Raw genomic sequence first — 12,839 nt, 5'->3', positions numbered from 1 at the left:
CCTGCTGTGTGGCACTGGGAACTAGGTCTAGTCGCTTATGATGGAGCCTGATAATGGGAGAAAATAGAATGTATACATGTATGTGTGACTGGGTCACCATGCTGTACAGTAGGAAAAAGAATTGTACTGGGGAAATAACAATTTAAAAAATAAAATAAAATAAAAGTTCTAATTAAAAACAAAACATTTCTTCCTGATATCAGTGTCATTCTTGAAGGAAAAGCATGGCTTGCTTCTGTGGGTACCTGTGTGTTTCAAAGAATAGAGTCTTTAAGAGAAGGTGGAGGAAGAGCAGTCGGGGCTGGACGGTCAGGGCCACTCTCCCAGTATGACTGCCTTTCTTTCTTTCTTCTGCAATTCTTGATCTTAAGCCTCTTCCGGTTTCTCTTCCTTTCCCCTTCCCTCCATATCCACAGATGGGGTGGCTGCCTTCCGCGCCTTCTTGAAGACGGAGTTCAGCGAGGAGAACCTGGAGTTCTGGCTGGCCTGTGAGGAGTTCAAGAAGACCAGATCAACTGCAAAGCTGGTCTCCAAGGCCCATAGGATCTTTGAGGAGTTTGTGGATGTGCAGGCTCCGAGGGAGGTGTGTTGGTGGGGCTGTCTGGTCAGACCTCTGTCCTTGGCTCCCGCTCCTTGGGGGTTAGAGCCAGGTTTGATGGGGACTTTCTTCTGAACGGCACCTCACTGCTCTGATGGCTCCTGATGAAAGAGGGATCACTTTTAAGGTGCAGAGCCCAGGGATTGTGTAAAAAGGGGCTCTATCAGGAGTATCTTAGCTGTCTGTCTGTTAAACATATACCAGCAGGAACTGTGTTTCTATAGGGATTCTGCAAGATAGATGCTGCTGCATCCATGTTGGTTTTCCTGGTAGAAGGTAGCACAGCTTGATGGAATGAGCATGTACTTTGGAATCTTATTCCACTGTCATTTTTACCACTTGCTTGCTGTGTGACCTTTGTCAAGTTACCTAGTCTCTCTGAGTCACATTTACCCTGATGTAAAAGAGTACAATATTACCTACCTTTTAAGACTAGTCTGAGTATTAGGGATCAAACACCTATTCAATATTGGTCGTGTTTATTAAGGAGTCATTACAGTTATTTGTATTATTTTGTGGTAATTTATTATAACCACTTATATAATAATATGACTTTCTAGGTACTGCTATTCTGAGTTATAAAACAGAGTTTTACCCAGGAAGGTTTTTTTTTTTGTCTTTTTTTGCCTTTTCTAGGGCTGCTCCCGCTGCACATGGAGGTTCCCAGGCCAAGGGTTGAATTGGAGCTGTAGCCACCGGCCTACGCCACAGCAACACGGGATCCAAGCCACATCTGCGACCTACACCACAGCTCATGGCAACGCCAGATCCTTAACCCCCTGAGCAAGGCCAGGGATCGAACCCGCAACCTCATGGTTCCTAGTCGGATTCGTTAACCACTGCACCACGACAGGAACTTCCCGGGAAGGTTTTATAGAAGAAAAATATCTGCTGTCTATGCGTTGCGGTGCATTACATAGCTAGACCTCTTCGATTCTGCTTTGACTTGGGATAGAGGAGGGCTTTGGCCAGTGGCCAGAATGCTCTGGGCTCCTGTTAATGCGGGCTGGACAGAGATGCACATTCTAAACATCATCTTTCTCCTTGGGGCATGTTTCCTTAGTGACTGAGGAAGAAGGAAAGGTCAAACTTGCCTTAGGGACCCCGCATTAATGCTTGTCTCCAGATTAACTCTTTACCTGACAGTGGTGAAGACCTCTGGATTAGGAGTTGAGGACTTTGGGATTTTGCCCTATGTATTTCCCATGGTGTCTTAGACCAGCTTTTCATATCTCTGTCTTCAGTATCCTTACTTTTAAATTCGGCAAAGAGTATCTGGTCTTCAAACCTCACGAGGCTCCTCCTGGGATCAAACGGGATGGATGACCTTCAAGAAAGCGGTTTGAAAAGCCTGAATAACCCTGCGTATTTAAGATGCTATCATTAATAATTATGCTGTAGGACCAGCTGCCAGATGGCTTGGCCCTCGAGGGCCTGTGACTATGCTGTCTGTTTGTGTCTCCAGGTAAACATAGACTTCCAGACCCGAGAAGCCACAAGGAAGAACATGCAAGAGCCGTCCCTGACGTGCTTTGACCAAGCCCAGGGAAAAGTACACAGTCTCATGGAGAAAGACTCTTACCCCCGGTTCCTGAGGTCTAAAATGTACTTAGATTTGCTGTCCCAGAGCCAGAGGAGGCTGAGTTAGACCTCAGATGGGGACTCTTGGAGATTCACCGGCTTTCCCCTCCCCTTGCTGCCAAGACCATATTCTAATGTGAAATGTCATAGGTATTCAAAAGCAGTGGCATTGCGGTTGGGAGGCTGGGAGTGAGGAAGGGATGAAGGGCCATTCCAGAGTATGATTCAGCCACCAGAGCTCGGACTCTATTCCATTTACCCACGTTTGTGTCTTGGTTAGTGGTAGCACCTTGTCACCGTCACCCTTCTCTGGGTCGGCAGCTTGCCCTCCATCCCGCCTTGGGTCACTGCCCCTGAGAAGGCACATTTGCTCTGCTGGGCTACTCTGTAAATAATGCAAATGCAGTTTCCACCACGTCCACACCCTCCTCAGTTAGGATTCCCGACTCTCTAACGTGTCCGGTCGCCCTGTGAGAAAGAGCTAGAAGACGCCGGCCCCCTCTTGTGATTTGCTGTCACAGTGGAACGGCCCGTCCTGGGTGCTGGGCCTCACAGTTTAGGAGAGAGGTCTCGGTGGAATCCAGGTTGTTAGCATTGTTGCTGACAGGTGGCCTCTGAGAGAAGGGGCACGCTCCATGGAGTTGGCTGTTTCTTCCATTTCCGTAGGACGAGTGTGTAAAGCTGGGCTCCCTGCCCGTCTCAGCCTAGGAAATTCACAAGACTCCCATCCTCTTGCATCTCCAGAAAGCATCTTGCGAGACATCCCTCAGTGACTTCTGATGTGGAGCTGCTGTTAAGAAAGATTCAGCTTGCAAATCTTCCTCCGTTCTACCAAGAAGTTTTCAAGAAGTTGAATGAGCCGGGGATGTAGCCCCAGTGGACTTTTGTGCAGTGGGGCACCGTGTAACCTCTCTCTTGCTTAATGCCCTCACCCCCCTGTGGCATCATGCTTCACTGATCTCTTAGACTAATGGACAGCTTGGTAACGGCAGGTGAATTCCCGCAGCACGGACAGCTCTCACGGTGCCTAGTACTTTCCCTGTCTCTCCCTCTTCCCCCTTCCATGCAGGTCATGTAATTATGATGGGGGAGAATGGGGACTTAGGCCGTACCTCTCTTTCCTGCTTGCTTCCTGGGAGCATGCTTTCTAGGAAAGGTCCCTCGCTCGAGGGCCGTCTTGGCCAATCAGCAGCTTCCGTCTTGATCGCTGACTCTGGGGAACTGAACTTGGAACAGGAGGTGAGGCTAAGAAGATCACTGTGAACCTCTGGGTGTGGAGAACCTTCCTAAAATGGCTTCATGGTGCCCTGGTGCCGCTCTTAGAAATACGCCGGGAAAATCTCCTTTGGAGGATGAGCGAGATGCAGGAAACCTATTGCAGCTGCCCAGGCAAAAGCTCGCTTTGGCCCAAGACTGCAGTGCTGAGAAGATGAAACCTCAGCAGAGGGGCCAGAAAGCAGAAGAGGAGGCTGGACTCCAGGTGGACTGAATCACGGAGAACGTGCTGGAGGTACTATTGGCGTGATTCACAGCCGCTGGATTTGGATTCACGGCAGAGCTCGCAAACCTTCAGCTTGACTAAAGGAATGAGCACCAGCTGAGGCATCCGTGCTGGAGGGCAGGGAACTGAGACCTGGCCTGAATCCTTTCCTTCTGTTGAGTGGGGGTTGGGGCCCTTTTCGATATACCAGAGTTCCAGTGTGTGCATCCTGATCCAGTAACTTCCTGAATCTCTTCCTTCCTTGGCCACCGCTAGACAAGGCCAAGAAGGCTCTTGAGTCCCACTGGCTGTTAGGGTCCCCCGCCCTGCCGTATATCTGTGAGTATCTGCGAGCGAGGGTTGGTGGGTCTGCACGAACCATCGAGAAGTGAGAACACAGGCCTCCTGAAGGGACCTGTGGAACGCCACATTCGAGAGCTCCGCAGCCTCATTCGGGTGTTCCTGGTTAGATCAGGTAGGAGTCCCCTGTCCCCACGGGTGAAAATCCATCCTTAGCTTAAGCTGCCAGAATTAATTTAATGATCAGAGTCTCAAACAGGGTATTTTAAACGTTGTTTACACACGAAACGTGCATCTGCTGCCAACTCTGCTGTCGAACACGAGGTGCATATCCATTGGAACAGTCCAGAGTTAGGGAAACACGAAACATTCTAAGAGCAGCCTTGTCGCCCCTGCCACTGCCCCAGGAGAAGAGTCTGAACAGGAGCGTTGGGTGGTGGCCTCATTTGAGGCCCGAGTTCTTGCCAACTGCAGTGGCTCGAAGGCTGCAGAGGGCGGTGTCACGGCGCCTGGTAACTCCCTCCCTCGGTGGGGGCACATGAAGGACCAGGCTTGGGAGCCCGAAATTTGCCGCTAAGTGATGGTAAGTGGGGGGAACGTAACGTGTGTAGAAGAACCCGAAAGCTATGTTTGTGGTACTTGTATGTGTGTGTGTCTGTGTGTGTGTGTGTGTGTGACAATTACGAGCACTAGACTGGTGTGATCTTCCCATGGGTGGAGCTTTCCTCACACCCTTTATGTCCTGCTTCCCACAAAAGGCACAGAGCTCTCCACTCTGATGCTCCTTTAGGCACTTTGGTCATATGCCAGCCCCAATTTTGGTCTGTGATGAAACAAGGAGAAATGTTTACAACATCTAGAGCAATAGCCACGCATACCTCATCCCTGACCTCCGCCTCTCCCAGGCCTGCCCTCTCCCCCGCCCCCTCTCCGCAATTCCTGCTCTGCCGCGTTAGGGGGGCACCCCCAGGGGCTGCTTCTCCCCGTTGGCGTCTTCCTTGGCTCCTCACCCCGGGCTCGTGCTGTGCACTGCCTTCTGGGCTGGAGGCTTGCCTTGAGCCTGGGCCTTTGAAGGCCCACAGCAAGTCTGGGCCCTCGGCCGGGCAGAGCTGTGACTTTTAGGACTGCTCTCCATCCCAGAGTGGCCGTTGGGGCCCGTGGGAATGTTAACCCGTGTGGGGCTGGTGTGGGTTTTCTGTTGCTCTCGGCGAACCAACTAGAACACAGCGACGACCCTTCACAGCCATGGCACCTCTGGGGTGAGGAAGGGTCCCTGAGCAGCGTATGTTATTCAACTCGATTCACTGGGTTCACCCAGAAAGCCTGTTACAAGTGCTAATTCCCAGAGATGCTGATCCAGTAGATCTGGGGTGTGACCCAGATGTCTGCATTTTCAGATGCGTTCCCAGGTGCCTAGTGGCCTGTGGACCATCCTTTGAATAAAAGATGGTTGAAGACAGTGCTCCGAGATGGAGGCTCTCACCCTCGGCTGTTCATTGGAATAACCTGGGGAGTTTAAAAACCCCAAATGCCCAGGTCCCACCACAGAACAGCTTGGGATTGGAGTGCAAGGCACGTTGGGGTGATTCTAATGTGCAGGTGAGGTTGGGAAGCCCGAGGAGTGAGGAGGAACCCAGCCGAGGGTGAACAGAGCGGTGCGGGCCAAGAGGGCTGGAACACTCCCAGACAGCAGCATGCATAATAACCCAGAATCCACCAGCCCAGAATTGGACCCTTGGGTGGCTGCCTCTGGGGCCTCTCTGATGGGCTCCTTGGAGAGAAACTGTTTCTGCCCCAGCTCCAGGCATGGTCAGGCAGCAGCTATGCCAATGGTGAGAACTGAAGGGGTACTTGGGGTTTTCTGTTCCTCCCAAGTCTTGCTCACAGCGCCTCCTCCAAGCTGGCCTCCTGGGCTGCACCTGTTTGTTTGTTTTTATGCGCTCTTGTGTTTGGTCATTTCTGCTCAGGCTGGGCCTCTGGACCCAAGGCCCCATGATACGGTGATTAGAGTCAGGTAGTGAGTAAAGAGTGTGTGGCCGTAATAACTTCCAAATGAGTATTGTAATTGGTATCACCCTTGGAATATCAAGCTCTTTGAGGCTTTCTTTTCCGAGGCCGCCATAGGGTTTTGGTTTCTGCTCTAAGCCCTCACCATTCCCTCTTTGGTCTCGGGCCGGACAGGCATCTGGAAAGTTCCTGGCTGGTTTTTCTCTCTGGTGCTCTCCCCAGAACGTGCCGCGCTGGATTAACCAAAGCTGTGAGACGGCTCTCTGCCCAGGCTGCGGGGCCCGGCCTCTGGGTGCAGGCCTCGGGTGCCTGTCCTCGGCAGGGCCGGGCAACTGGACACCCCAGGTCCTGGACTGTGAGGGAAAGGCAAGAACTCATTGTGCTAAGAGCCGGGGGAGGCTGGGAATGGGGAAGACTGAAGAGGAAGAATTGGGGTGGGGGGTGAAGACACGCAGCTCCTGTGGCATCTCCATAACCCCGGGGGAGAGGGGATGAGCGGCACAGTCAGAGGCAGGATGCTCTCCCATCCCAAAGGGCACCCAGCACTCTCCTGACCCTGTCTGTGCCCACCTCCAAACAAGGCTGAGGAATTTAGGACTTTCCATCCGAGGCTGTCCTTCCATCTGCCAAGTATCAGCCCTCTTTAAATCTGCAGCCTCCGTTTTAGAAGCAAGAGAGGTGGCCAAGTCCCCCCTGGCAGTGAAGAGCCTGGGCCACTTGGCATGGGATCACGAAGGAGGAAGCCAAGACCAGCGATGTCTTCCTGTCCCTGTGACCTCTTGGGATTCACGAGAGGCTGGGGCCAAGCGGAGAGACGGGGGATGGGGCCACTGGCCTTCGCAGGTGTGCGGTCCAGGTCCTCTCCATAACCCACACCCTTTGTGAGTCTTACTCCTTTCTGCCCCTCTGCTCCTCGCCCTCTGCCAGGTCCTGCAAAGGTGGCCAGGCTGGTATGTGCTCCAGCCTTAGCTGAGTCGCGCCGCACACACGACAGTTTTGTAGCAGCTCATCTGCCACAGAAACGGCTTGGCTGATGGAGCCTCACTGAGTTGTTTCATTACCGTGCAAAGTGGAATAATGCCACTCACCCCTACTATAAACAAGGCTGTGGAGAGCATAATAAACAGAGCCTGAACACGCTGCCCTTTGCTCTCTGCCCACATTTCTGGCCGGCTGACTCCTTCTGAGGCAACGCTCCCCGTAACACATGGGCTCCCGGGTGGGGGCAGGGGGTGGGGTGAGCACGCGGCCTCTCCCTGACGGAGGCTGGCATGGGGCTGGCCATCCGGAAAAGCAGCAGCGTGGGTGGAAACGGGATGGGAATGGCTTGGGGGTGAGTGTGAAAACATGGGGAGAGAAGAGGCTGAGGGTGGGTTTATAGCGCTGTTCAGCTGGAGCGATCTGAAAACGGAGGCAGCTGATCTTGCTTGTGCGTGTGTTTCACTGTATGCAGTCGGTGTGCCCCTGCAAGGCCTGCCTGAGTCAACCAGGCCTCCACAGCCTCTGCTGATGGGTCCTGTGGAAGGGACTGCAGGGGAACGAGCCGGAGCACCTTTACAAGCATGGTGATGGGACAGAGATACCCAAAATATTAACAACCCCAAATAACTAAAAGGCACCAGAGAAGTTCTTGTTTTTAAAGGAAAGCTGATGTTTCTTCAAAGGCGAATGCTTTGGGTTAAATGAAGAAGCCTTGGGGTTCCCATCATGGCTCAGTGGTTAATGAACCCAGCTAGCATCTATGAGGATTTGGGTTCGATCCCTGGCCTTGCTCAGTGGATTAAGGGTCTGATGTTGCCGTGAGCTGTGGTGTAGGTCGCAAGTGCGGCTCAGATCTGGCGTTGCTGTGGCTGTGGTGTAGGCCGGCAGCGTAGCCCTGATTTGACTCCTCGCCTGGGAACCTCCATATGCCGCGGGCGTGGCCCTAAAAAGACCAAAAAAAAAAAAAGAAGAAGGCTTTTCCCATGCAAATGATACCCCTGCCCCATCCCAGGCTTTGCTGGCTGCCATCCCCAGGAGGCGGCTGGTCCTGGGGAGGGGAGGGGTTGGCTCCCCTCTTTGACTCTGATGAGTCCTTCCTGGGCTTGTGGGAGACTCTGTCCCTTGGGGAGTCCTTCCTTTGGCCAGCTCTGCCCAGTAGGCCTTCTCCTCCGGCCGGTGGCTTGCTCTTTCCTGGGAGGTGCCCCACCTCTTGTGGCTGCAGTCGGTTTTGCCCTCCAGGATGCCCTCTAGGACAGCTCCTCGGATGACCCCGTGCCAGTCTCTTTCTCTCTGAGACCTGCAGCTGGCTCGTTGGTAGCACTGGGGCCTTCACTTGGCCCTAGAATTACAGCAGCAACTGCTCTGCCTTCGATCTGCAGCCAGAACCTCCATCCAGCCCACTGCTCTCCTTTTCAGTTTTCCAGGCTGGTGTCAGGTCTCCAGGCATCAGGGGGCACATGTCAGGCTCTCCCAGGGACCCACCATGGGAGGGAGAGATGAGAGATGGGCACTCGGCCCCATGTGCGTGGGGTGGGACTCACAGCTCCCTCCAAAACCCTTCCCTGATTCTCTCCAGCCTTGACCCTTTTCTCTCTGAGACAGGCTTTGAGTCCCCCTCCCTGGTTCTCCCCCGGCTCCCGGTTTGTTTGCTTGGTCTGGAACCCTTTGGATCTAAAATCGATTTCCCAGGCCTTGACTGAAGCCTCTTAGGAATGAAAAACCCTTAACGGTATGCAGGCATCTCATTAACATACAGTAAATGTGGGAAAATGTGGAAAAACACAAAGTCCCTTCTGGTCCTGTTGTCTTTATCAACAACGTGAGAGCCAGAGGGAGATAAAGGGAAGTCACTAGATTACTCCCTCCTCTGGACACATTTCTTTGTTGGGGTCTGTCCTGGTCCCCTCCCCAGGAGGTGTGGGACGAAGTCTTCCTAAAGACAGGAAGGAGAATGTGGGGCTCCATCAGAGGGGTGCTGCCCCCGCCCCCTGTCCTCGCCTCATTCTACAACATAGAGGAGAGCCCGGGCCCACCGCCCCTGACACCTGGGCTGCAGGCCCAGCCACGGCGGCAAAGTCACAAACCTGGGAGAACTGTCTTTGACTAGGGTTCCATCCCACATGTCCCTCATAATCCGGGCTGAGAGGCAGATGTCTGAGGGTGAACCCCAGCTTTAGCTGTGTGACCCTAGGAAAGTTATTTCTCTGTGCTTCACTTGTCTCATCTGTAAATCTAAAATTTTCACAGGGCCAACCACTTGGGGCCGTTGGGAACATTATGTAAATTGACATGGAAGGCTGTTTATGATGCTGCCCAGCACATAGTAGGCACACCGTGTGTGTGTGAACTGGCATCTTCTTTCACACGGGGATCACCAGGGCTCAAGCCAGCAGCCCCATTCAGAACTCACTTGCTTCTTGATTGACAAAGGAAACCACTCAAAGCCAAGGATATTGCAAGTTCAATGTCATTTCCTTCCCTGCTAAACCATAAACTCCCTGAGGGCAGAGACCATGTCTGCCTGAGTCCCTGCTCTAATTCTTAAATATCTGTTGAAAGAACATTCTACTTATAAAGGTTTTTTGAGCACCTCTTAGAGATTAGGCACTGGGGTTGATTGGAGGGGGAGGCAAGAAATTACAATCTGGGCCCTCCAAGAACTTACGTGACTCTTAAAGGAACTTAACCCTTCACAACCCTTGTTAAGGCTTCAGAGACAGATCTCAGTGAGCCAAAGACTTAACCAAAGGAGTAGTAAAGGAAGTGGCTGCATAGCAACAAGCGGCAATACTAACAAAAACCACCCAGGAGCCAGGAACTTTGCAGAGCAATGTAGATGCTACATCTAGTGGAATCCCTCCAACAACCCTACAAAATAGTGTGTGTATTTGCTGGGGCTGCCGTGATAAAATACCTCAGGCAGCGTGGCTTATAATAGCAGAAATTTATTTCTCCTGGTTCTGGAGGCTGAAAGTCCAGGATCAAGGTGTAGTCTTCCAAGGGTTAATGTCCTCCAAGGTCTCTCTTCTTGGCGCCTGTGGCCACCTTCCCACAGCATCCGCACACGGCCGTTCCTCTGTGCCTGTGCCCCTTAATAAAAATGCCAGTTATGCTGGATTAGGGCCACCCTCAAGCCTCATTCTAACTTAATCTCCATCCCTCTAACCACCTCTTTCAAAACACAGTCACATTCCAAAGTACAGGGGTAGGAATTTTGGGGGCGGGGGATGTAATCCATCCCATAACAGGTAGATCTACATGCTCTTCTCTGTTATCACCCCCACCGACAGATAAGGAAACTGAAGCACAGAGCGCTTAAGTAATATACCCAAGGGCACACAACCTGCAGGTGGCAAAATGGGGATTTAGAGCCCTGTAAATCCAGAACCGGTGCTCTGGCCCCCTGCTATGCCAGTGGCCCAGAAGGGGGTGTGGGGTGGGATGGGGAAGCGAGGAGGTGCGGGGGAGGGGAGGGAGGGCTGGAGCTAAATGCTCCCCGAGGAGAAGGATGCATCTGTGTATCCGTGCAGGTGAGGCAGGGCTGGGGGTGGGAATCCAGGCACCTGAAGACGCTGGAGGCCCAGCTGGTAGAAAATGATGGTGGCTGAGCAACACAATGTAAAGCCACTGGCAATTGGGTTACCAATTCGCTGAGCGCTTCCCTGGCCGTGAGTTCAGGCACAGGTGTGTGGATCTGTTTGGTTGCCGCCTGCCCTTTGTGCTCTCTGTCCTTTGTGCGGGAAGTCCACTGCTGTCTGACAGCACAGCTCAGCTCTCACCCTGGAACCCACTTCTCCACCACTTCTCTGGGGAGCCTGAGTCATGCCCCTCCCCACAGCCCACCGACATGCTGTGTGGCTCCTTAGCCTGCATCTGCCATGAGGCGAGCACATCTGGGCAGTGCAGCCTCCAGGCGTGCCCTTCCCAAGGAGGGAGAAAAAGCCCCTTCTTCTCAGGCACTGAGACCAGCCTTGGAGGCACCAGATGGGGCGGGGGGCTCTCCTCCCAGCCACTGGGTGGAAAGAATAAGGGATTTGGATGCTCTGGCCTGAGACTGAATCCCGACACTGTTGCATATTCTGTGTCTGTGAGTCTGGGGAAGGAACGTAGCATCTCCTAGCCTCTATTTTCCTATGAGCAAAAAGGAGATAAGAATACCTACATTTCCAGACAAGGTGGCTGCGAGGATTAGAGCTGATATGTGCAAATCACCTGGGGCAGGAGCTGATATGTGTTGGTGCTCAAAATGTGGCAGCTGTGGAGTTCCCGTTGTGGCTCAGTGATTAACAAACCCTACTAGCATCCATGAAGAAGCAGGTTCAATCCCTGGCCTTAGGTTAAGGATCCGGCATTGCCGTGAGCTGTGGTGTAGGTCACAGACATGGCTTGGATCTGGCATTGCTGTGGCTGCAGTGTAGGCCAGCAGCTACAGCTCCTGTTCAACCTTTAGCCTGGGAAACTCCATGTGCCATAGGTGTGGCCCTAAAAACCAAAAAAAAAAAAAAAAAAAAGTGGCAGCTGTAAGTCCTGGAGATCCAGGCCTGGGTTGCAGACATCCCAGTGCTAGGCTTCTAGCCTTTTCTGGGGCTCAGAATCTGCCATGGAGCTATTGGCAGTAGAGTCTGTCAGGGTAGGTTGAATGTCAGCTGTGCTTGCGGGGAGACAGGACCTCTGTCAGTTAGAAACAAAACTAGTGCCTTTCATTCAGGAGGGCCCGCTGCCCTGGCCAGAGTATTAGGGCCCTGTAACAGGGATCGCTCACTTGTCACAGGGGCTTGTCAAAGGGCCCTCAAGAGGCAACAAATTAACTGGACTTTGAATTGGTAGGGTTAGGAAAAAAATCCCTGTGTCTTTTAAAACCAATCCACGGATCAGGCATCTCCAGCCCGTCCTTTTCCAGTTTCTCCCAGGACCAGAATTATACTTTTGACGTGTAGCCTTTGCAGAAACACAGGAAACGTGAGGGATGTGGATATTCTTATTCAGGGTGCAGACTATGTACGTGGCTCTGGAGTAGATGAAATTGGAGCCTGCTTCGACTACAGAATAGCTGTGCAGAGGTTTGCTGGGATGGTAAGGGCGATAATTTCAATCATGTGTTTTCAAGATGGAATTGTCAGGGTTTTCCAGTAAGTGTTTTATTGGGTCAGTTGTAACCCCTGGCAAGGGCGATATAAACCTACAACTCCTGGACTGGCAGCTTCTCTCAGGAAATGGCAAGGAGCGGGGTGAGGAGCTGGGAAGAGGCTCTAGGACCTCAGGCATCAAAATCACATTCAAATTCCAGAAGCCCTGGGACCATAGCACGTAGCACGCTGGGTCAGAGCCAGCCTCCTCCTCTCCCAGTATCACAGGGAGAAGGGAGTTGACTCCTTGGGAGATGACGATGGGGAAATTACCCTGTGGCTGGCCTTGGAGAGGGGAGACCCAGTGTAGACTGCACCCGGGCCAGAGGGCAAACAGGTTTCTCTCCTGACTCAGGCGTGGCAGTTGCTAAGATACAGCACCATGCAGAAGAGAGGAGCTAGTGCTTGTGGGCAGCCAGGGGAGATCTGGCACCCTGGCCCCTGCCCCTGGCAAATAAGCCTCTGCAGGCAGCTCTCCAGAGGACTTGTCTCAGCCAGGAGGAGACATTCTCACGCAGAGGGGTGGCATCTGGGTCTGATCTGCAGCCGCAGAGACGATCTTGCTCTGTCGAGGGAGCAGCTGTCGACCACCTGCTCGCCAGCCTGGGTTAAGCCTTCTTTTGAGCAGGAGCAAAGGAGGCCGGCCTCTAGAATAAAGGGTGCGTTCTGTGCCGCCTGCCTGGGCCATTAGCATCAGGAGGTGAGCTGGGAGCCGGGGGCGGTGGGCCAGATGCTTGTCACGTGCCCACTCGGCCCCACCTAAGGT

General features: G+C 52.9%; 1 protein-coding gene across 2 annotated transcripts in view; it reads left to right on the top strand.

Annotated features, from left to right (window-relative positions):
- The window catches only part of RGS8 (regulator of G protein signaling 8), a 31,070-nt gene extending 23,962 nt beyond the window's left edge, over positions 1–7,108 (top strand). For both annotated transcript variants that reach the window (XM_047753825.1, XM_047753824.1), the window contains exons 5-6: positions 417–583; positions 2,064–7,108. In XM_047753825.1, the coding sequence (XP_047609781.1) occupies positions 417–583; positions 2,064–2,246 (350 nt within the window). In that variant the 3' untranslated portion in view covers positions 2,247–7,108. The remainder of the gene's footprint in view (positions 1–416; positions 584–2,063) is intronic.
- Positions 7,109–12,839: the final 5,731 nt, after the last annotated feature.

This window comes from Phacochoerus africanus, chromosome 11 (genome assembly GCF_016906955.1).
Source record: "Phacochoerus africanus isolate WHEZ1 chromosome 11, ROS_Pafr_v1, whole genome shotgun sequence".
Taxonomy (NCBI): domain Eukaryota; kingdom Metazoa; phylum Chordata; class Mammalia; order Artiodactyla; family Suidae; genus Phacochoerus; species Phacochoerus africanus.
The sequence above is the reverse complement of the archived record's forward strand: the minus strand, read 5'-3'. Positions and strand labels throughout refer to the sequence as shown.